General features: G+C 43.4%; 1 protein-coding gene across 4 annotated transcripts in view; it reads left to right on the top strand.

The window, feature by feature from the left end:
- Positions 1 to 21,185, top strand: part of LOC143289743 (guanine nucleotide exchange factor VAV2-like) — an 85,818-nt gene that overhangs the window by 49,321 nt on the left and 15,312 nt on the right. For 3 of the 4 annotated variants that reach the window (XM_076598832.1, XM_076598831.1, XM_076598830.1), the window contains 8 exons: positions 2,070 to 2,168; positions 4,023 to 4,054; positions 4,669 to 4,722; positions 7,835 to 7,876; positions 9,980 to 10,113; positions 13,959 to 14,018; positions 17,139 to 17,275; positions 19,229 to 19,351. In XM_076598832.1, the coding sequence (XP_076454947.1) occupies positions 2,070 to 2,168; positions 4,023 to 4,054; positions 4,669 to 4,722; positions 7,835 to 7,876; positions 9,980 to 10,113; positions 13,959 to 14,018; positions 17,139 to 17,275; positions 19,229 to 19,351 (681 nt within the window). Of the gene's footprint in view, positions 1 to 2,069; positions 2,169 to 4,022; positions 4,055 to 4,668; positions 4,723 to 7,834; positions 7,877 to 9,979; positions 10,114 to 13,958; positions 14,019 to 17,138; positions 17,276 to 18,912; positions 18,965 to 19,228; positions 19,352 to 21,185 lie in introns of those variants that run through there. The other variant, XM_076598833.1, reaches the window with a different exon arrangement.

The raw sequence follows: 21,185 nt of genomic DNA, 5'->3' as shown, positions 1-21,185 counted from the left end.
AAGGTTGCTGACCAGGTTCCGCACATAGTCATTGGTCTTGTGCTCCTTGTAGGAGATGTGTAGTGATCCCTCTGATAGTTCACTGTAAAGCAGATCTTTAGGGATGCGGCCTTCATCCATTCGGCAAACATGACCGAGCCAGCGAAGATGGCGTTGACACAGAAGGGCGAAGACGGCAAGCCTGCACGCTCAAGCACTTGAGTGTTAGGGATCTTGTCCTGCTATCGGATTCCAAGAATGTGTCTGAGGCATTGGAGATGGAAACTGTTTGGTCTCTTCTTTTGGGCGGAATACATGGTCCATGTTCCACTTGAGTAGAGTAACCCAAATGTGTGAGTGATGTTTAACATGTACAATCATATTTTCCCCCCACCATGATTATAGCAGGTGGGTTTTGGTTGCTTGGTATGTTTTTTCCATGCTCCACCAAGTGCTTCATGGATCAACAGGATCCTTAACTCTCTCCGAAAGAGACGACGTTAACAGCGTTTCACCCCAATTACCACCATCAAAATATTGCAAGCGGAAGGCTCTTATACTGAAGAGGTGAATGTTGACAAAGAATACAACGATTCTGACGACGGAAGCTAAAGGTTGGGTCATTCAGACACCCACTGGACATCTGAGGGGTCTGTGTAGAGGAGAAGAGAGGACTGGCCGTACTGAGTGAGTTAATGTGGGTATTTTATCTTCTGCATGTGCATACCAGCAGGTCTGTGCATGTGTTGACTTGGAAGGTCGGGGAGGGGGGTGAGGGGGCGGGGGTGGGGGGGAACAAAACGCTGCTAATAACCAGTCCGGCTCCAGTGAAAGAATCGAACCCAGGATGCTCAGACTGAAAGTCCAACTCTGTATGCTGTCAGTGATGGCAGCTGTCTGAGCCTGCAGCTACCCTAACACATACGCACACATAGGCATGCACAAACTTACATAAACACACGCACACACAATACACATTCATATATATGCATGTAGTTATGTACACATACATATGTATACACACACAGTCAAGCACAGCTAACGCAAAGGAAGTGGACCTGCCACAATTGAACTTATTGCTGAGGGAAAAGGTGAGTTTTGAGACGAGATTTAAAAGACGCGAGGGAATCAGAATGACAGAGGTTATCAGGGAGCTTGTTCCACGTCTTTGGCTATTGAAAAGAAAATGATCTGTGTCCATAGGTCTTACTTCTGACGTGATAAACCAAAGTTTCATGTGAAGCATGCACTTTGCACATGTATAAGAACCCACAGCCACAAGAAAGTTGTCCCTGGCAAAATCACTGTGTAAACTCCTCTCTATTGTGTTTTGAGCATGATTGAAGCCAGTTTGAACAACACAGGAAACAAACGATGAGCGCCTAAAGGCAGCCGTCATTCAGCTCTGCCCAGGTAGGCTGCCTGTTGTGCAAGAAACTACGCGTTTGTAAAGCGCTTACAGCTTGGTCTCTGACTGAGGATAGGCGCTACTATGTAGGTGCAATTGACGGGTGCAATAGCCGAGTGGTTAAAGCGCTGGACTGAGGGTCCCGGGTTCGAATCTCGGTGCACCTGGTGGGTAAAGGGTGGAGATTTTTCCGATCTCCCAGGTCAACATACGTGCAGACCTGCTAGTGCCTGAACCCCCTTCGTGTGTATGCGCACGCAGAAGATCAAATACGCACGTTAAAGATCCTGTAATCCATGTCAGCGTTCGGTGGGTTATGGGAACAAGTATATAGCCAGCATGCACACCCCCGAAAACGGAGTATGGCTGCCTACATGGCGGGGTAAATAAAAACAGTCATACACATAAAATGTTACATGTCTGTCTGAGTGTGGATGCGTGTGCGTCTGAAATGTGATTGAATGACACAGGAAACGAATGATGAGCGCCCAGTGGCAGCCGTCAGTCAGCTCTACCCAGGTAGGCAGCCTGTGGTGCAAAAGTCCCCGTGTATGTAAAGCGCTTAGAGCTTGGTCTCTGACCGAGGATAGGCGCTATATAAGTATTCACATCAATCAATCAATGTAGGTAACCATACCAGTCGATCATTTTGGACATGTTTCTTTGCGGGACATGTTTTCAGGGACAACACACAGCCGGCGGCGGCAGGGGGCAGTCGCAGTTACGTCATGCACACCTTCAGCAAACCCAAAGAGTGTGACGTCTGTGGTAAACTACTCAGGTAAGATCCAACTTCTAACTCTGTGGTAAACTACTCAGGTAAGATCCAACTTTTAACTCTGTGGTAAACTACTCAGGTAAGATCCAGCTTTTAACTCTTGTGGTAAACTACTCAGGTAAGATCCAGCTTTTAACTCTGTGGTAAACTACTCAGGTAAGATCCAACTTTTAACTCTGTGGTAAACTACTCAGGTAAGATCCAACTTTTAACTCTTGTGGTAAACTACTCAGGTAAGATCCAACTTTTAACTCTGTGTGGTAAACTACTCAGGTAAGATCCAACTTTTAACTCTGTGGTAAACTACTCAGGTAAGATCCAACTTTTAACTCACTCCGGACGAAAGGACCTGTTCAGGGCCCTACTCTTTACAGCCGTTTCAGACGACGGCCGTGTTCGGGGCCTTTGATAGTTTTGAATTTTTGGAGTGGCACCTAATTTGCATATTGACATTTCAAGCTAAGAATATCTGAACTGACCTTTCCACTCTCTGTTGCGACTAATAAATGAAGTGTGTGTTGCTGTGTTCGTGAACAGGAGAGTTTATTTTTGCGGTGACTGGTTCACGTGAACAGTGGGTGTCAACAATGGTGTCTGACCCAGTTTTTTCTCAGTCACAAGGCAGATAACAGAATTAGACGAAGGGGCCCTATCGGGGCTGTGTAACACTATGAACTTAACTCACTCTGGACGAAGGGGCCCGGTCGGGGCTATATAACATTCTGAACTTAACTCACTCCGGACGAAGGGGCCCTATCGTGGCCGTGTAACACTATGAACTTAACTCACTCTGGATGAAGGGCCCCTATCATGGCTATATAACATTCTGAACTTAACTCACTCCGGACGAAGGGGCCCTATCGTGGCTATGTAACACTATGAACTTAACTCACTCCGGACGAAGGGGCCCTATCGTGGCTATGTAACACTATGAACTTAACTCACTCTGGACGAAGGGGCCCTATCGGGGCTATATAACATTCTGAACTTAATTCACTCTGGACGAAGGGGCCCTGTCGGGGCTATATAGCATTCTGAATTTAATCTGTTTCAAACTGATTGTGTTTTCCTGGATTCATTTGTAATTCATCAGTGTGTGCAGATTTTGAACAAAGTATATGGATACTTTCATCATCTCACTGTGTGATAGCATAAGAATGGAGGAAGTTTTGTATTTTGTCCCCAACTAACTTGTTACAATTGATCAGTTTCGACGTTTTCAGTTCATAACCCATCCGTGCATTTAGAATGTCCGTGCATACAAAATTTCACTGCATTAGAAATTACAGTGCATACAAAAATGATGATGCTTACATATTTTCAGTGCATTCAAATTTTCGGTGCATACAAAAATTAAAGTTGATTACAAAACGAAAAGCAAAATGCATTCAGAAATTACAAAGCATGCAGAAATTACGATCCTTGTAAAGTTAAATTGTGTCCAGGATTACAATGCATTCAAAGTTACAATGCATGCCAACATTGCTGTGCGTACATTCAGTCCTAGCGGGACAAAGGGGAGGTTACCTACTTCCGGGAGGTTATCGGCCGTAGTTGCTTTCGTTTTCTCCGCATAGGCGGATAGTAGTTTGCACAGGACAGGAATGTCAGACCCCTGCCGGAGTCTGCACTGGTTGGGTCATGGTAAATGTTATTTAAATGTAATTTTAGATAGAAAATTTCCTTTATGTCTCATGTGTTTTTTAGTATGATATGGAAAGGATTTGTTGTTGTTGTTTGTAGTTGTTGTTTTAGTTGTTGGATGTGGGCTTTTTCTTTGCATGTACCCTGTGTATACCTGTAGATTTACGTGTGGATTTCCTGACGCTGATGTGGTGCTCTTCTTGTTCTTTGCAGGGGTATTTTCTTCCAGGGCTATTTATGTCAAGGTGAGAATTCTTTGTATAGCGTGTTGTTCAGGTCTTTGTCTCTGTGGTAAACCATCGGTAAACATGGCAGTGTATCTGTACAGTGGAAGCCATTGGTTGAGACTTAACCTGGGCATATCTGGCATTTGTGTGTGTGTTGTGTGTGTGCATGTGTGTGTGTGTTGTGTGTGCGTGTGTGTGTGTGTGCGTGTGTGTGTGTGTGTGTGTATGAATCAGAGTCATCAGAATCAAAATTATTTGCAATGAAAACCATAAATGAAAGGTTTGTAGACACATCAATAAAGGGTTAAAAAAAAACAACAAAAAACCAAGAAGTAGAAGAAAAAAAAGAACTAAACTAAAAGTAAGTGTGATTAAGTGTGTGTGTGTGTGTGTGCGTGTGTGATTGTTCATATCTGCAAGTTGTAGTGTTGTCATGGTTTATTATATAGATGCACATGTATGTCAGCAACAGTCAAGAGGCGGTGATATCACATCGATCAAAACAGTACACAGGACACGCACATGCACATGAAGGGGCAAGTGTACATGATGTGATGTGGAATATGCGTTTACAGTGAAAGAAAATTAATGAACTGCTTTTTTTTTTCTTTTCTCTTTTTTTTTTTTTCCAGAAAAGCAAATGGCAGTGCACAAGGAATGTATAGGCAAACAGCACCAAGCCAAAAGTGAGTCACTGTCTTGCGTTTTGGAGCTGTTTCTTTCCGTTACTTTCTTTTGTTATGGGGCTGTTTCTTTTGGTTACTGTCTTGTGGTTATGGGGCTGTTTCTTTTGGTTACTGTCTTGTGTTATGGAGCTGTTTCTTTCCGTTACTGTCTTGTGTTATGGGGCTGTTTCTTTCCGTTACTGTCTTGTGTTATGGAGCTGTTTCTTTTTGTTACTGTCTTGTGTTATGGAGCTGTTTCTTTCCGTTACTGTGTTGTGTTATGGAGCTGTTTCTTTCCGTTACTGTCTTGTGTTATGGAGCTGTTTCTTTCCGTTACTTTCTTTTGTTATGGGGCTGTTTCTTTTGGTTACTGTCTTGTGTTATGGAGCTGTTTCTTTTTGTTACTGTCTTGTGTTATGGAGCTGTTTCTTTCCGTTACTGTCTTGTGTTATGGAGCTGTTTCTTTCCGTTACTGTCTTGTGTTATGGAGCTGTTTCTTTCCATTACTGTCTTGTGTTATGGAGCTGTTTCTTTTGGTTACTGTCTTGTGTTATGGGGCTGTTTCTTTCCGTTACTGTCTTGTGTTATGGAGCTGTTTCTTTCCGTTACTGTCTTGTGTTATGGAGCTGTTTCTTTCTGTTACTGTCTCGTGTTATGGGGCTGTTTCTTTCCGTTACTGTCTTGTGTTATGGAGCTGTTTCTTTCCGTTACTGTCTTGTGTTATGGAGCTGTTTCTTTCCGTTACTGTCTTGTGTTATGGAGCTGTTTCTTTCCGTTACTTTCTTTTGTTATGGGGCTGTTTCTTTTGGTTACTGTCTTGTGTTATGGAGCTGTTTCTTTCCATTACTGTCTTGTGTTATGGAGCTGTTTCTTTCCGTTACTGTCTTGTGTTATGGAGCTGTTTCTTTCCATTACTGTCTTGTGTTATGGAGCTGTTTCTTTCCGTTACTGTCTTGTGTTATGGGGCTGTTTCTTTCCGTTACTGTCTTGTGTTATGGAGCTGTTTCTTTCCGTTACTGTCTTGTGTTATGGAGCTGTTTCTTTCCGTTACTGTCTTGTGTTATGGGGCTGTTTCTTTCCGTTACTGTCTTGTGTTATGGAGCTGTTTCTTTCCGTTACTGTCTTGTGTTATGGAGCTGTTTCTTTCCGTTACTGTCTTGTGTTATGGGGCTGTTTCTTTCCGTTACTGTCTTGTGTTATGGAGCTGTTTCTTTCCGTTACTGTCTTGTGTTATGGAGCTGTTTCTTTCCATTACTGTCTTGTGTTGTGGAGCTGTTTCTTTCCGTTCCTGTCTTGTGTTATGGGGCTGTTTCTTTCCGTTACCGTGTTGTGTTATGGAGCTGTTTCTTTTTGTTACTGTCTTGTGTTATGGAGCTGTTTCTTTTTGTTACTGTCTTGTGTTATGGAGCTGTTTCTTTCCGTTACTTTCTTTTGTTATGGAGCTGTTTCTTTCCATTACTTCCTTTTGTTATGGGCTGTTTCTTTCCGTTACTTTCTTTTGTTATGGGCTGTTTCTTTCCGTTACTTCCTTGTGTTATGGGGCTGTTTCTTTTCCGTTACTGTCTTGTGTTATGGAGCTGTTTCTTTTGGTTACTGTCTTGTGTTATGGAGCTGTTTCTTTCCGTTACTGTCTTGTGTTATGGAGCTGTTTCTTTTCCTTTCTTCTTCTTCGTCTGCATTCGTGGGCACCAACTACATGTTCAGTCACATGTACGAGTGGGTTTTTAAGTGTGTGACCGTTTTTACCTTGCCATGTAGGCAGCCATACTCTGTTTTCATGGGTGTGCGTGCAGGGTATGTTCTTGTTTCCGTAACCCGACAAGCGCTGGCATGGATTGCAGGATCTTTAACCAGCGTGTTTGATCTTCTGCATATGTACACACTCGAAGTGGGTTCAGGCACTGGTAGGTCTGGGAACGTCTTGACCGAGGAGATTGGAAAAAAATCTTGACCCTTAATCTACCAGTTGCTGTCAAATCTGGGGATCGAACTCTTCTTCTTCTTCTTCTGCGTTCGTGGGCTGCAACACCCACGTTCACTCGGCTTTTACGTGCATGACTATTTTTACCACGCCATGTAGGCAGTCATACTCCACTTTCGGGGGTGTGCATGCTTCCATAACCCACCGAACGCTGACATGGATTACAGGATCTTTAACGTGCATATTTGATCTTCTGCATGCGTTTACACAGGAAGGGGGTTCAGGCACTGGCAGGTCTGCACATATGTTGACCTGGGAGATAGTAAAAATCTCCACCCTTCACGCACCAGGCGCCGTCACCGTGATTCGAACCCGGGACCCTCAGATTGACAGTCCAGCGATTTAACCACTCGGCTATTGCGCCCATTAACCATTTGACTACTTCACCCATCAGAGCTGTTCCTGTTCCCCATACTGTTCTTCTCCTTCCTTCATTACTTCTTTCCAAATAAAATTAATTTTAATGACACATACTTAACCGTGACCCAACTAGTGCAGACTCCGGCAGGGGTCTGACATTCCTGTCCTGTGCAAACTACTATCCGCCTATGTGGAGAAAACGAAAGCAACTACGGCCGATAACCCCCCGGAAGTAGGTAACCTCCCCTTTGTCCCGCTAGGTAGTGTCCTCTTTTTCCGGCAGCCGTCATGACTGAGCCGCCGATATTTTCTCCCCTTCCACTAGACCTTGAGCGGTGGTCTGGACGCTAGTCGTTCGGATGAGATGATAAACTGAGGTCCCGTGTGCAGCATGCACTTAGCGCACATAAAAGAACCCACGGCAACAAAAGGGTTGTTCCTGCCAAAATTCTGTAGAAAAAACCACTTCGATAGGAAAAACAAATAAAACTGCACACAGGAAAAAAAACAAAAAAAATGGGTGGCACTGCAGTATAGCGATGCGCTCTCCCTGGGGAGAGCAGCCGAATTTCACACAGAGAAATCTGTAGTGATAAAAAGAAATACGAATACAAATACATGAACCCGGGTGTGGCTGTGTATGGGGGACTCGCAATGAGCAGCGTGGGAGAAATGCCACTGACATGGTGCAGATGACTGGACAGAAAAGAAGAAAATATAATTACGATAAGGTTCTGCAAGCAGTATGTCTTATGACACATGCAAGAAATGTTTTTTATCTGTCTCTTCCAGAGCCAAGACCTGTCAGGCCTACGTCAGATCAAAATCTTCAAAGTAAGCTGCTGCTGTTTGAATATGTGTGTGTGTGTGTTGGTGTGTTGAGGTGTGTGTTCTGAGTGTAGGGTATGAACACTGGTTTGAATGATGTGTCATACATTTCACAACATGGGTTTCATTTTGGAGGTCGGTTTGTATCATACGTTTCACAACTTGGGTTTGATTTTAGAGGTTGGTTTGTATCATATTTCACAGTTTGGGTTCAATTTTGGAGGTCGGTTTGTATCATACATTTCACAACTTGGGTTTGATTTTAGAGGTCGGTTTGTATCATACATTTCACAGTTTAGGTTCAGTTTTGGAGGTCGGTTTGTATCATACATTTCACAATTTGGGTTCAGTTTTGGAGGTCGTTAGATTGTTGGTAAGACAAAAATGTGTGATGTACATAATTAACAAAATATAAAGAGTGGTAACTCTCTTCACATACACAAGGTACCTAACTTCAAATCATTGCTACTTATGCTACCGATTCAGCTAGCACACAGGTGAATTAAAGGTACATTGCAACAAACCCAGACACTTCCTCAAAAAGGAAGCTACGGGCCTGTCCTGATACCGATCATTTGACATGTACACACAGCAGCAGTGACAGAAGAAATGTGCAAACACAAATGAGCTTCTGTTGAAGTCTAGCATAGCCTTTTAATCCTGAATAATCTACACAGAATAGACGGACAGTACAGAGCAAATATATGATTGTCACAATGGTTTTTTTTTGTTTTTTTTTTACTTGAAATTGAAGAACAATTGGGCTATGAGAGTAACTGATTGACAAATGACAAGAGTGGTAACTCTCTTCATACACAAGCTACACAACTTAAGTCGACGCTGCTTACGCTACCGATTCAGGTATATAAAGGGTATACTGGAACAAACACAGCAAGAGAGGCAAGGCCTTCAAGACTCACTTGTGATACACTGAAAAAAAAAAAATCCAAGCTTTTTATGTATTGTGTATAATTTCAAAATGTAATGTTTAAGATGAGAAAGATCAGTTTAAAGCGAATTATGTCCCCTAGCATTAATTACAGAGTAATTTCCCTTTTTTACTATCTGCACCAAAACGTTTGCAAACTAAATAAAACTTCCATGCTTAGCAAAAGAAGTTCCTGTTTGAACAAAAAATGATAATAATGACTTCTCTTGTTGTTGGGTCAGAATATCAGATCAAAGTGCCAAGTTTAGAGAATACAAAAAATATACATATAACAGTAAATGCAGTTTGCATATAATTAGGCTTCATTTTTTATTTTTTTGTGCCCATCCCAGAGGTGCAATATTGTTTTAAACAAGATGACTGGAAAGAACTGAATTTTTCCTATGTTTATGCCTAATTTGGTGTCAACTGACAAAGTATTTGCAGAGAAAATGTCAATGTTAAAGTTTACCTTGGACACACAGACACACACACACACACACACAGACAACCGAACACCGGGTTAAAACATAGACTCACTTTGTTTACACAAGTGAGTCAAAAAGGAACAGCCTCATTGTTGTGTCATTTTGTGATGGCCTGGAGGTAACACGTCCTCTGCCCAGGAAGCGAGAGAATCCGAGCGCACTGGTTCGAATCCCACAGTCGCCAGTATTTTCTTCCCCTTCACTAGACCTTCAGTGGTGGTCTGGACGCTAGTCATTCGGGTGAGACTATAAACCAAGGTCCCGTGTGCAGGATGCACTTAGCGCACGTGAAAGAACCCAAGGCAACGAAAGGGTTGTTCCTGGCAAAATTCTGTAGAAAAACCTACCTCTGTGGGAAACCAAACAAAACTGTAGGCAGGAAAAAAAAAAAAAAAAAAAGGGTGGCACTGTCAGTGTAGCGATGCACTCTCCCTGGGGAGAGCAGCCCAAATTATTTTGATAGTAAAACAAAAACTCTTGCAGAGAGGAAAAAAAAAAAAGAAAAGAAAAATAGAGCTACACTAGGACAAGGCACATTTCCTGGCAGAACAGCGCAAATTTCACACAGAGAAATCTGTTGTGACGAAAAAGAGTGATACAATACAACACAATACGATACGATATGATACGATACGATACGATACAATACAATACAATACACAGCGTGGGTTGTGTTGTGTTGTGTTGGTGTAGCCCCGTTCAAAGGGAAGGCAGTCCAGGGGTACAGGGGAGTTCCCTCCCCTCCGGCGGGAATGAGGCCGGTGCTGTGTTTTGACAAGGACGCCATGTTGGACGTTGTCGCCCAGCCACATCCCGATTGGTGCAGGGTGAGTGGTGTACCACTGTGTGTACTGTGTTGTGTTGTGTTGTGGTATGTTTTGTTGTGTGTTGTGTTGTAGTATGTTTTGTGTTGTAGTATGTTTTGTTGTGTGTAGTGTTGTAGGGTGTTGTGTTGTAGTATGTTTTTGTAGCGTGTTGTGTTGTAGTATGTTTTCTTGTGTGTGTTGTGTTGTAGTGTGTTGTGTTGTAGTATGTTTTGTTGTGTTGTAGCGTGTTGTGTTGTATGTTTTGTTCTGTGTGTTGTGTTGTAGCTTGTTGTGTTGTAGTATGTTTTGTTGTGTTGTAGCATGTTGTGTTGTATGTTTTGTTGTGTGTGTTGTGTTGTAGTGTGTTGTGTTGTGTTGTAGTGTGTTGCGCAGTGCTGTGTTTTGACAAGGACGCCATGTTGGACGTTGTCGCCCAGCCACATCCCAATTGGTGCAGGGTGAGTGGTGTACCACTGTGTGTAGCGTGTTGTAGCATGTTGTGTTGTAGCCTGTTGTGTTGTGGCGTGTTGCGCTGTGCTGTGTTTTGATGAGGACGCCATGTTGGACGTTGTCGCTCAGCTACACCCTTATTGGTGCAGGGTGAGTGGTGTACCACTGTGTGTGGTGTGTTGGGTTGTGGTATGTTTCCTTGTGTGTTGTGTTGTAGTATGTTTTGTTGTGTGTTGTAGTATGTTTTCTTGTGTGTGTTGTGTTGTAGTATGTTTTTGTAGCGTGTGTTGTAGTATGTTTTTGTAGCGTGTTGTGTTGTATGTTTTCTTGTGTGTGTTGTGTTGTAGCGTGTTGTGTTGTAGTATGTTTTTGTAGCATGTTGTGTTGTAGTATGTTTTCTTGTGTGTGTTGTGTTGTAGTGTGTTGTGTTGTAGTATGTTTTGTTGTGTTGTAGCGTGTTGTGTTGTATGTTTTGTTCTGTGTGTTGTGTTGTAGTGTGTTGTGTTGTAGTATGTTTTGTTGTGTTGTAGCGTGTTGTGTTGTATGTTTTGTTGTGTGTGTTGTGTTGTAGTGTGTTGTGTTGTAGTATGTTTTGTTGTGTTGTAGCGTGTTGTGTTGTATGTTTTGTTCTGTGTGTTGTGTTGTAGCTTGTTGTGTTGTAGTATGTTTTGTTGTGTTGTAGCGTGTTGTGTTGTATGTTTTGTTGTGTGTGTTGTGTTGTAGTGTGTTGTGTTGTGCGTGTTGTGTTGTAGTGTGTTGCGCTGTGCTGTGTTTTGACAAGGACGCCATGTTGGATGTTGTCGCCCAGCCACATCCCGATTGGTGCAGGGTGAGTGGTGTACCACTGTGTGTACTGTGTTGGGTTGTGGTATGTTTTGTTGTGTGTTGTGTTGTAGTATGTTTTGTTGTGTGTTGTGTTGTAGCGTGTTGTGCTGTAGTATGTTTTCTTGTGCGTGTTGTGTTGTAGTATGTTTTTGTAGCGTGTGTTGTAGTATGTTTTTGTAGCATGTTGTGTTGTATGTTTTGTTGTGTGTGTTGTGTTGTAGCGTGTTGTGTTGTAGTATGTTTTTGTAGCGTGTTGTGTTGTAGTATGTTTTCTTGTGTGTGTTGTGTTGTAGCGTGTTGTGTTGTAGTATGTTTTGTTGTGTTGTAGCATGTTGTGTTGTATGTTTTGTTGTGTGTGTTGTGTTGTAGTGTGTTGTGTTGTAGTATGTTTTGTTGTGTTGTAGCATGTTGTGTTGTATGTTTTGTTGTGTGTGTTGTGTTGTAGTGTGTTGTGTTGTGTGTGTTGTGTTGTAGTGTGTTGCGCAGTGCTGTGTTTTGACAAGGACACCATGTTGGATGTTGTCGCCCAGCCACATCCCGATTGGTGCAGGGTGAGTGGTGTACCACTGTGTGTAGTGTGTTGTAGTGTGTTGTGTTGTGTGTGTTGTGTTGTAGTGTGTTGCGCAGTGCTGTGTTTTGACAAGGACGCCATGTTGGATGTTGTCGCCCAGCCACATCCCGATTGGTGCAGGGTGAGTGGTGTACCACTGTGTGTAGTGTGTTGTAGTGTGGTGTGTTGTAGCATGTTGTGTTGTAGTGTGTTGCGCTGTGCTGTGTTTTGACAAGGACGCCATGTTGGATGTTGTCGCCCAGCCACATCCCGATTGGTGCAGGGTGAGTGGTGTACCACTGTGTGTAGTGTGTTGGGTTGTGGTATGTTTCCTTGTGTGTTGTGTTGTAGTATGTTTTGTTGTGTGTTGTAGTATGTTTTCTTGTGTGTGTTGTGTTGTAGTATGTTTTTGTAGCGTGTGTTGTAGTATGTTTTTGCAGCGTGTTGTGTTGTAGTATGTTTTCTTGTGTGTGTTGTGTTGTAGCGTGTTGTGTTGTATGTTTTTGTAGCGTGTTGTGTTGTAGTATGTTTTCTTGTGTGTGTTGTGTTGTAGCATGTTTTCTTGTGTGTGTTGTGTTGTAGTGTGTTGTGTTGTAGTATGTTTTGTTGTGTTGTAGCGTGTTGTGTTGTATGTTTTGTGGTGTGTGTTGTGTTGTAGTGTGTTGTGTTGTAGTATGTTTTGTTGTGTGTGTTGTGTTGTAGCGTGTTGTGTTGTATGTTTTTGTAGCGTGTTGTGTTGTAGTATGTTTTCTTGTGTGTGTTGTGTTGTAGCGTGTTGTGTTGTATGTTTTGTTGTGTGTGTTGTGTTGTAGTGTGTTGCGCAGTGCTGTGTTTTGACAAGGACGCCATGTTGGATGTTGTCGCCCAGCCACATCCCGATTGGTGCAGGGTGAGTGGTGTACCACTGTGTGTAGTGTGTTGTAGTGTGGTGTGTTGTAGCATGTTGTGTTGTAGCGTGTTGTGTTGTAGTGTGTTGCGCTGTGCTGTGTTTTGACAAGGACGCCATGTTGGACGTTGTCGCCCAGCCACATCCCGATTGGTGCAGGGTGAGTGGTGTACCACTGTGTGTAGTGTGTTGGGTTGTGGTATGTTTTGTTGTGTGCTTTGCTGTGGCGTGTTGTGTTGTGGTATGTTTTGTTGTGTGTTGTGTTGTGGAGTGGGGTTGTTGTAGTGTGGTGTGTTGTTGTGTGGTTTGATATGATTGTTGTAGTGTGGTGTGGTGTGGTGTGTTGTAGTGTGGTGTGGTGTGGTGTGGTTTGATATGATTGTTGTAGTGTGGTGTGGTGTGGTGTGGTTTGATATGATTGTTGTAGTGTGGTGTGGTGTGTTGTGTTGTAGTGGGTTATATTGTAGTGTGTGTGTTGTAGCGTAGTGTGGGGGGTGATGTGATATAGTGTGGTGTGGTGTGGTGGGTTGCATTGTAGTGTGTGTGTGCTGTAGTGAAGTGTGGGGTGGTGTGATATAGTGTGGTGTGGTGCGGTTGGTGTGATGTGGCTTGTTGTACTGTGATGCGATTTTCTGTCAGTGACGTTGGATATCACTGTCACCGGGGTCAGCGTAAATGTAATATATATTGCTGTGAGCGAGGCTGGATGTAGCTGTTCACGGGAGTCAGCATAGGTAATCTTCTTCTTCTTCTGCGTTCACTCGTATGCACACGAGTGGGCTTTTACGTGTATGACCGTTTTTACCCCGCCATGTAGGCAGCCATACTCCGTTTTCGGGGGTGTGCATGCTGGGTATGTTCTTGTTTCCATAACCCACCGAACGCTGACATGGATTACAGGATCTTTAACGTGCGTATTTGATCTTCTGCTTGCATATACACACGAAGGGGGTTCAGGCACTAGCAGGTCTGCACATATGTTGATCTGGGAGATCGTAAAAATCTCCACCCTTTACCCACCAGGCGCTGTCACCGTGATTTGAACCCGGGACCCTCAGATTGACAGTCCAACGCTTTAACCACTCGGTTATTGCGCCCGTCAGCATAGGTAATAATTATGTTGCTGTGACTGAGGTGGTATGTTGCTGCTTGCAGGGCCGGTGCAGTGGAGAGGAAGGGTACTTCCCCAGCCGCTGTGTGGTGCATGCACTGGAGGTCAGTCTGTCTGTCTGCCTCGCGCTGATTCAGTCAGCCGCAGAGCCTTGTGGTGCACTGAGATGCCAAATGTTACCGTTTTTTTTTTCCCCACATCTCTTGACATCTTTATTCCTTCTATGCAAAATAGAAAAGCTGTATGAGACCGTGTACAGCTCAAAAGACATGCTGATCTTAGCATTTCAGTTATGCTGATTTTGTTGTTGTTTTTTTGTTTGTTTGTTTGTTTGTTGTTGTTGTTGCCTTTGTACACAAGGTTATATTTTGACATTTCACAACATCAGTGTGATTCAGCATTCACAGAGCAAAACATTTAGTCCATCGATGAACAAAAAAAGAAAAAAAAAATCATTAACTTATTGAGGTACAAGGGTTATTTTTCAATATGATAATACTTATAATAGTAATAAGAAGAAGAACAATAACAAATAATAAAGAACAAGAAAAGAATGAAATATTGACAGTGATACCAAATGTCACATCATGGCCATGTATTCATGATGACAAACCATTTCACCGTATTTTGTTACGTTCCATCGGAGTTTGTTTCGACGTTACGCCAACGTCAAAATTGTTCCCCCCGAGTTCATTTTGTATTTGTTGTATTTGTATTTCTTTTTATCACAACAGATTTCTCTGTGTGAAATTCGGGCTGCTCTTCCCAGGGAGAGCGCGTCGCTACACTACAGCGCCACCCAATTTTTTTGTATTTTTTCCTGCGTGCAGTTTTATTTGTTTTTCCTATCGCTGTGGATTTTTCTACAGAGTTTTGCCAGGAAAAACCCTTTTGTTGCTGTGGGTTCTTTTATGTGCGCTAACTGCATGCTGCACACGGGACCTCGGTTTATCGTCTCATCCGAATGACTAGCATCCAGACCACCACTCAGGGTCTAGTAGAGGGGGAGAAAATATCGGCGGCTGAGTCGTGATTCGAACCAGCGCACTCAGATTCTCTCGCTTCCTAGGCGGACGCGTTACCTGTAGGCCATCACTCCACATCACTCCATTTTCGACTACATAGCATGGTCACATGCTTTCCTGTCGTAACACTACCCAGACGCTCTAGACCTATTCTATCACAAAGCCAGGGCAGTCACTACTAACCTTGATGTTTAGCTAATCGCGTGTGTGTTTACATTGAAACACCATTGAGTGGACCAGTCAAGTTTCTAATCATGGCAGTTACACTGTGTGGCAGTCGGGCCCAAGTGTTTGTGTGCCTTGTAGATAAAATGTCAGTTTGCTGATGTGGCTTGGAGTCTGAGTGTTCCTACCAGATTTCCTGGTTGTTCCGACAACAACTTGACAGGGGTTGGCATCTCTGGGTACTGTGCGTTTGGTGTTGACAGTACTTCGCAATGTGAATATGAATTTATTTATCATTATTATTTTTATTTTTTTTATTAGTATCATTACTACTACCTTTTTTTAGATCATAATTATTATTTATTTATTTATGTAAGCTTATCTATTATTTATTCACCTTTTTTTTTCTTTTTTTCTTTTTTTTTTTTCTCAAGGCCTGACTAAGCGCGTTGGGTTACGCTGCTGGTCAGGCATCTGCTTGGCAGATGTGGTGTAGCGTATATGGATTTGTCCGAGCGCAGTGATGCCTCCTTGAGCTACTGAAACTGAAACTGAAACTGAATATGAACAGTAATGATGCAGATTTTACACTTACACCCCTCCCACACAGGGAAAGTTGTAGATGAATAAACATGCACGTATAATGTTCAGCATAGACGAACAAGTGTGTGCACTCACTAACATACAAGCACACACACACCCACACATGCACACACAAACGATGAGTCCAAGTTCAAGAAGCATTATTTATTGATGAGACCGCAGACAGAACAGAAGAGGTGTGTTCTGAAAAACTTTTTTTTAACTCATTTTGGACGATGGAACGCTATAGCGTTCCTGACTTACGGTAGCGTTCCGGATGACGGAACGCTATAGTTGTTTCGACAGTTAAGAAATTTTTCCACATTTTCCTCATGGGTAGCATAACAATCGCAGCTACACCGGGCATTGTGAACGTGTCAAGGGTCGAATGGAAAGTTTCTTCATGAGATTTCGCAACAACACACTCCACAGCGAGCCAGCGAGTTCAGGACCCCATGCGACAAGCTAATCTGCATATGTATCGAAAATGGCGTCACAGGCGATACAAGTGGAAATTTTTTGAGCAAACTAGATCACAGTGGTGGCTTTTACCGCTGCTGAAGTGATTGAAATGCTTCAAACAGCAAGTTTCGACATCGACGAGGATGATGAAGACGTTGAATAAAGTATCTGCAGTGAAGAAAGCTACCAGCAAGAAGTTACTGATAGTGACTCAGCTTCTGAGAGCAGTGAAGAGGGAGGGGTTGGGGGTGGTGGGGGGGCAGGGGGGGGGTTCACACGACGTGAGGAGAGGGGTCAGTGGGTCAAGTACAGTGAGTTTCATTCAGTTACTTTATGTTTTGTATTTTTTGTGATTTTTTTCCTAACCCAAACAAATGGGTCGTCTGTAGGGAAAATCAAGGGAGAGAACTATTAGTCTGGAGTGAGTTATACTCAAATACTCGCCACCCTTCTGTCTGCGCTGCGTAATCGAGTCATTGGTATGTTTGTGCAATTTACACAAAGTACTGAGTGCTGCCCGTTTTCCTCTGCTTGCTAAATCATTACATGCATGACTAAAACTCAGTTTGGTAGAAAACAATATCCCTAAATATCGGTAAGAATTAACAACAGACATATCAGATTTATTGTAGAACAATTTCTCCTGAGCAGCTAAAAAAAAACCCCACCTTTTCTAAACACTGTAATACCACTTCTCTCCATGTTAACTTTTAACTGTAATTTGGTTGTACGTATGGCGTTTTTGCAATTTCCTCATAACGTGTGAGTGTGTGTGTGCATATGGGGGATAAGATTTGCATGTATTTGTATTTGCGATTTGTTTCTGTTGCAAGATACGGTGTACTTATTGTATGCAATTCACAACCCTTCAAATGGGTCTTTGGGCTTATTGAATAAGAAAATTTCTGATCCTGATTCTGATTCTTTACACTCTTCTGCGTATCACAGCGCGGCTGCAGGATTCACTGAAGAGAGCGTGGTGTGTTTCAGCGAAAGGGCTCCTACGTCCACGTGAAGCCGGGTGCCGGGGGTCGCTTCGAGGCCTCGCCCCCTCCCCCCGCCCCCCATTCTGTGGCCAACGGCCCTGACTACGTCAACGATCCGGCCAGTCTGCAGGCGTATAACTGGTGGGGACGACTGGCTTCTTTGCTTTGCCCCCCGTCCCGTCTTTTTTTCTGTCTGGCCCTGGCTGCTGTCACTGGCTGGGCTGAATTTCTGTCTGCGGGTCTTGGGAATATACGTGCATGCGAATGGGCACATACTTAAGCGTACTCGTTCAGAGACAGCGAGAGATCTATACTTGTGCTTATACTTTTCATGCAGGTGTTTGCATGTGAGCACTCTCATGCGTACATGCACATGCACACATACTCACACACACGGTGTTGTAAGCTTGTGTGCGTTGTATTGTGTTATTTTGTATTGTACTTCAGCCACATCAAATTTCTTTTGCGAGAAAATCAGGTATGTGATGTAACGGCCCATACTGTTGATGTATGACACAGGTGTGTGATGGAACGACACATAATGTTAACATGTGACACAGGTGTGCTGTGGAACGACACATAATGTTAACATGTGGCACAGGTATGTTGTGGAACGACACATAATGTTAACATGTGACACAGGTATGTTGTGGAACGACACATAATGTTCACATGTGACACAGGTGTGTTGTGGAACAACACATAATGTTAACATGTGACACAGGTGTGTTGTGGAACGACACATAATGTTAACATGTGACACAGGTGTGTTGTGGAACGACACATAATGTTAACATGTGACACAGATGTGTTGTGGAACGACACGTAATGTTGATTTCTGACAGTTTTGTGATGGAATGACACATGATATTGACATGTGACACAGGCATGTGATGACATGACACACGAGTGTGATGGAATGACACATAATGTTAATGTGTGACACAGGTATATAATAGAACAACACATAATATTGACTTGTGACACAGGTTTGTGATGGAATGACCCACAATGTTGACGTGTGATGCAGGTATGAGATGACGAATGACACATAACGTTAACATGTGACACAGATATCTGATTACGTGTGACACAGGTACGTGGGGGTAATGGAACGACATATAATGATGACGTGTGTGTGTGATGACGTGTGGCATGGGTGTGATGACGTGTGGCGTGGGTGCGATGATGTGTGACACAGGTACGTGTGTGTGATGACGTGTGATGTGTGTGTGATGACATGTGATGTGTGTGTGATGACGTGTGACACAGGTACGTGGATGTGATGACATGTGACACAGGTACATGGGTGTGATGACGTGTGACACAGGTACGAGGGGGTGATGACATGTGACGTGTGTGTGATGACATGTGACACAGGTGCATGGGTGTGATGACGTGTGACGTGTGTGTGATGACGTGTGACACAGGTACATGGGTGTGATGATGTGTGACGTGTGTGTGATGACGTGTGACACAGGTACATGGGTGTGATGATGTGTGACGTGGGTGTGATGGCGTGTGACACAGGTACGTGGGTGTGATGACATGTGACATGTGTGTGATGACGTGTGACACAGGTACATGGGTGTGATGATGTGTGACGTGTGTGTGATGACGTGTGACACAGGTACATGGGTGTGATGATGTGTGACGTGTGTGTGATGACGTGCGACACAGGTGCATGGGTGTGATGACGTGTGATGTGTGTGTGATGACGTGTGACACAGGTACATGGGTGTGATGACGTGTGACGTGTGTGATGACGTGTGACACAGGTACGTGGGGGTGATGGCATGTGACGTGTGTGTGTGATGACGTGCGACACAGGTACGTGTGTGTGATGACGTGCGACACAGGTACGTGGGGGTGATGGAACGGCATATAATGATGGCGTGTGTGTGATGACATGTGACGTGTGTGTGATGACATGTGACGTGTGTGTGATGACGTGTGACACAGGTGCATGGGTGTGATGACGTATGACGTGTGTGTGATGACGTGTGACACAGGTACGTGGGGGTGATGGAACGGCATATAATGATGACGTGTGTGTGATGACGTGTGACGTGTGTGTGATGACGTGTGACACAGGTACGTGGGGGTGATGGAGCGACCCATGGCACAGAAACAGCTGGACAGCTGTCCCGACGGCACCTTCCTCATCCGGGTCACCAACAACCCGCAGCGCAGGGGGGAGCTGTCGCTTAGCATCAAGTCAGTATGTCAGTATGACAGCACAGTATGATAACACACTTGTGACAGCACAGTATGATAACACACTTGTGACAGCACAGTATGATAACACACTTGTGACAGCACAGTATGATAACACACTTGTGACAGCACAGTGTGATAACACACTTGTGACACCACATAACACACTTGTGACACCACATAACACACTTGTGACAGCACAGTGTGATGACACACTTGTGACACCACATAACACACTTGTGACACCACATAACACACTTGTGACAGCACAGTATGATAACACACTTGTGACAGCACAGTATGATAACACACTTGTGACAGCACAGTATGATATGATAACACACTTGTGACAGCACAGTATGATATGATAACACACTTGTGACTGCACAGTATGATAACACACTTGTGACAGCACAGTATGACAACACACTTGTGACTGCACAGTATGATAACACACTTGTGACTGCACAGTATGATGACACGCTTGTGACAGCACAGTATGATGACACACTTGTGACAGCACAGTATGATGACGCACTTGTGACAGCACAGTATGATGACACACTTGTGACTGCACATTATGATGACACGCTTGTGACAGCACAGTATGATGACACACTTGTGACACCACAGTATGATGACACACTTGTGACACCACAGTATGATGACACACTTGTGACACCACAGTATGATGACACACTTGTGACAGCACATAACACACTTGTGACAGCACATAACACACTTGTGACAGCACAGTGTGATAACACACTTGTGACAGCACATTGTGATGACACACTTGTGACAGCACAGTATGATGACACACTTGTGACAGCACAGTATGATAACACACTTGTGACTGCACAGTGTGATAACACACTTGTGACTGCACAGTATGATGACACGCTTGTGACAGCACAGTATGATGACACACTTGTGACAGCACAGTATGATGACACGCTTGTGACAGCACAGTATGATGACACGCTTGTGACAGCACAGTATGATAACACACTTCTGACAGCACAGTATGATAACACACTTCTGACAGCACAGTATGATGACACGCTTGTGACAGCACAGTATGATAACACACTTCTGACAGCACAGTATGATAACACACTTCTGACAGCACAGTATGATGACACGCTTGTGACAGCACAGTATGATAACACGCTTGTGACAGCACAGTATGATAACACACTTGTGACTGCACAGTATGATGACACGCTTGTGACAGCACAGTATGATAACACGCTTCTGACAGCACAGTATGATGACACGCTTGTGACAGCACAGTATGATAACACGCTTGTGACAGCACAGTATGATAACACACTTCTGACAGCACAGTATGATGACACGCTTGTGACAGCACAGTATGATAACACACTTCTGACAGCACAGTATGATAACACACTTCTGACAGCACAGTATGATAACACAGTATAAAGTCATCTGTCGCTCCGTGTCATATCAGTACTAAATCATTGTTGTCTTATTTATTTATTTATTATTATTATTTTATTATTATTTTTTGTTATCATTATCATTACTACTACCTTTTTCTATCATAATTATTATCTATTTATTTATTTATGTAAGCTTATCTATTATTCATTCACCTTTCTTTTTCTTTTTTTTCTTTTTTTCAAGGCCTGACTAAGCGCGTTGGGTTACGCTGCTGGTCAGGCATCTGCTTGGCAGATGTGGTGTAGCGTATATGGATTTGTCCGAACGCAGTGACGCCTCCTTGAGCTACTGAAACTGAAACTGAAACATATCAGTACTGTGTAACAATATGATGGTGATATGGATACTAATACAGCGCCTGTCC

The sequence above is a fragment of the Babylonia areolata genome, chromosome 14 (genome assembly GCF_041734735.1).
Source record: "Babylonia areolata isolate BAREFJ2019XMU chromosome 14, ASM4173473v1, whole genome shotgun sequence".
In the NCBI taxonomy this organism is placed as follows: domain Eukaryota; kingdom Metazoa; phylum Mollusca; class Gastropoda; order Neogastropoda; family Buccinidae; genus Babylonia; species Babylonia areolata.
The sequence above is the reverse complement of the archived record's forward strand: the minus strand, read 5'-3'. Positions and strand labels throughout refer to the sequence as shown.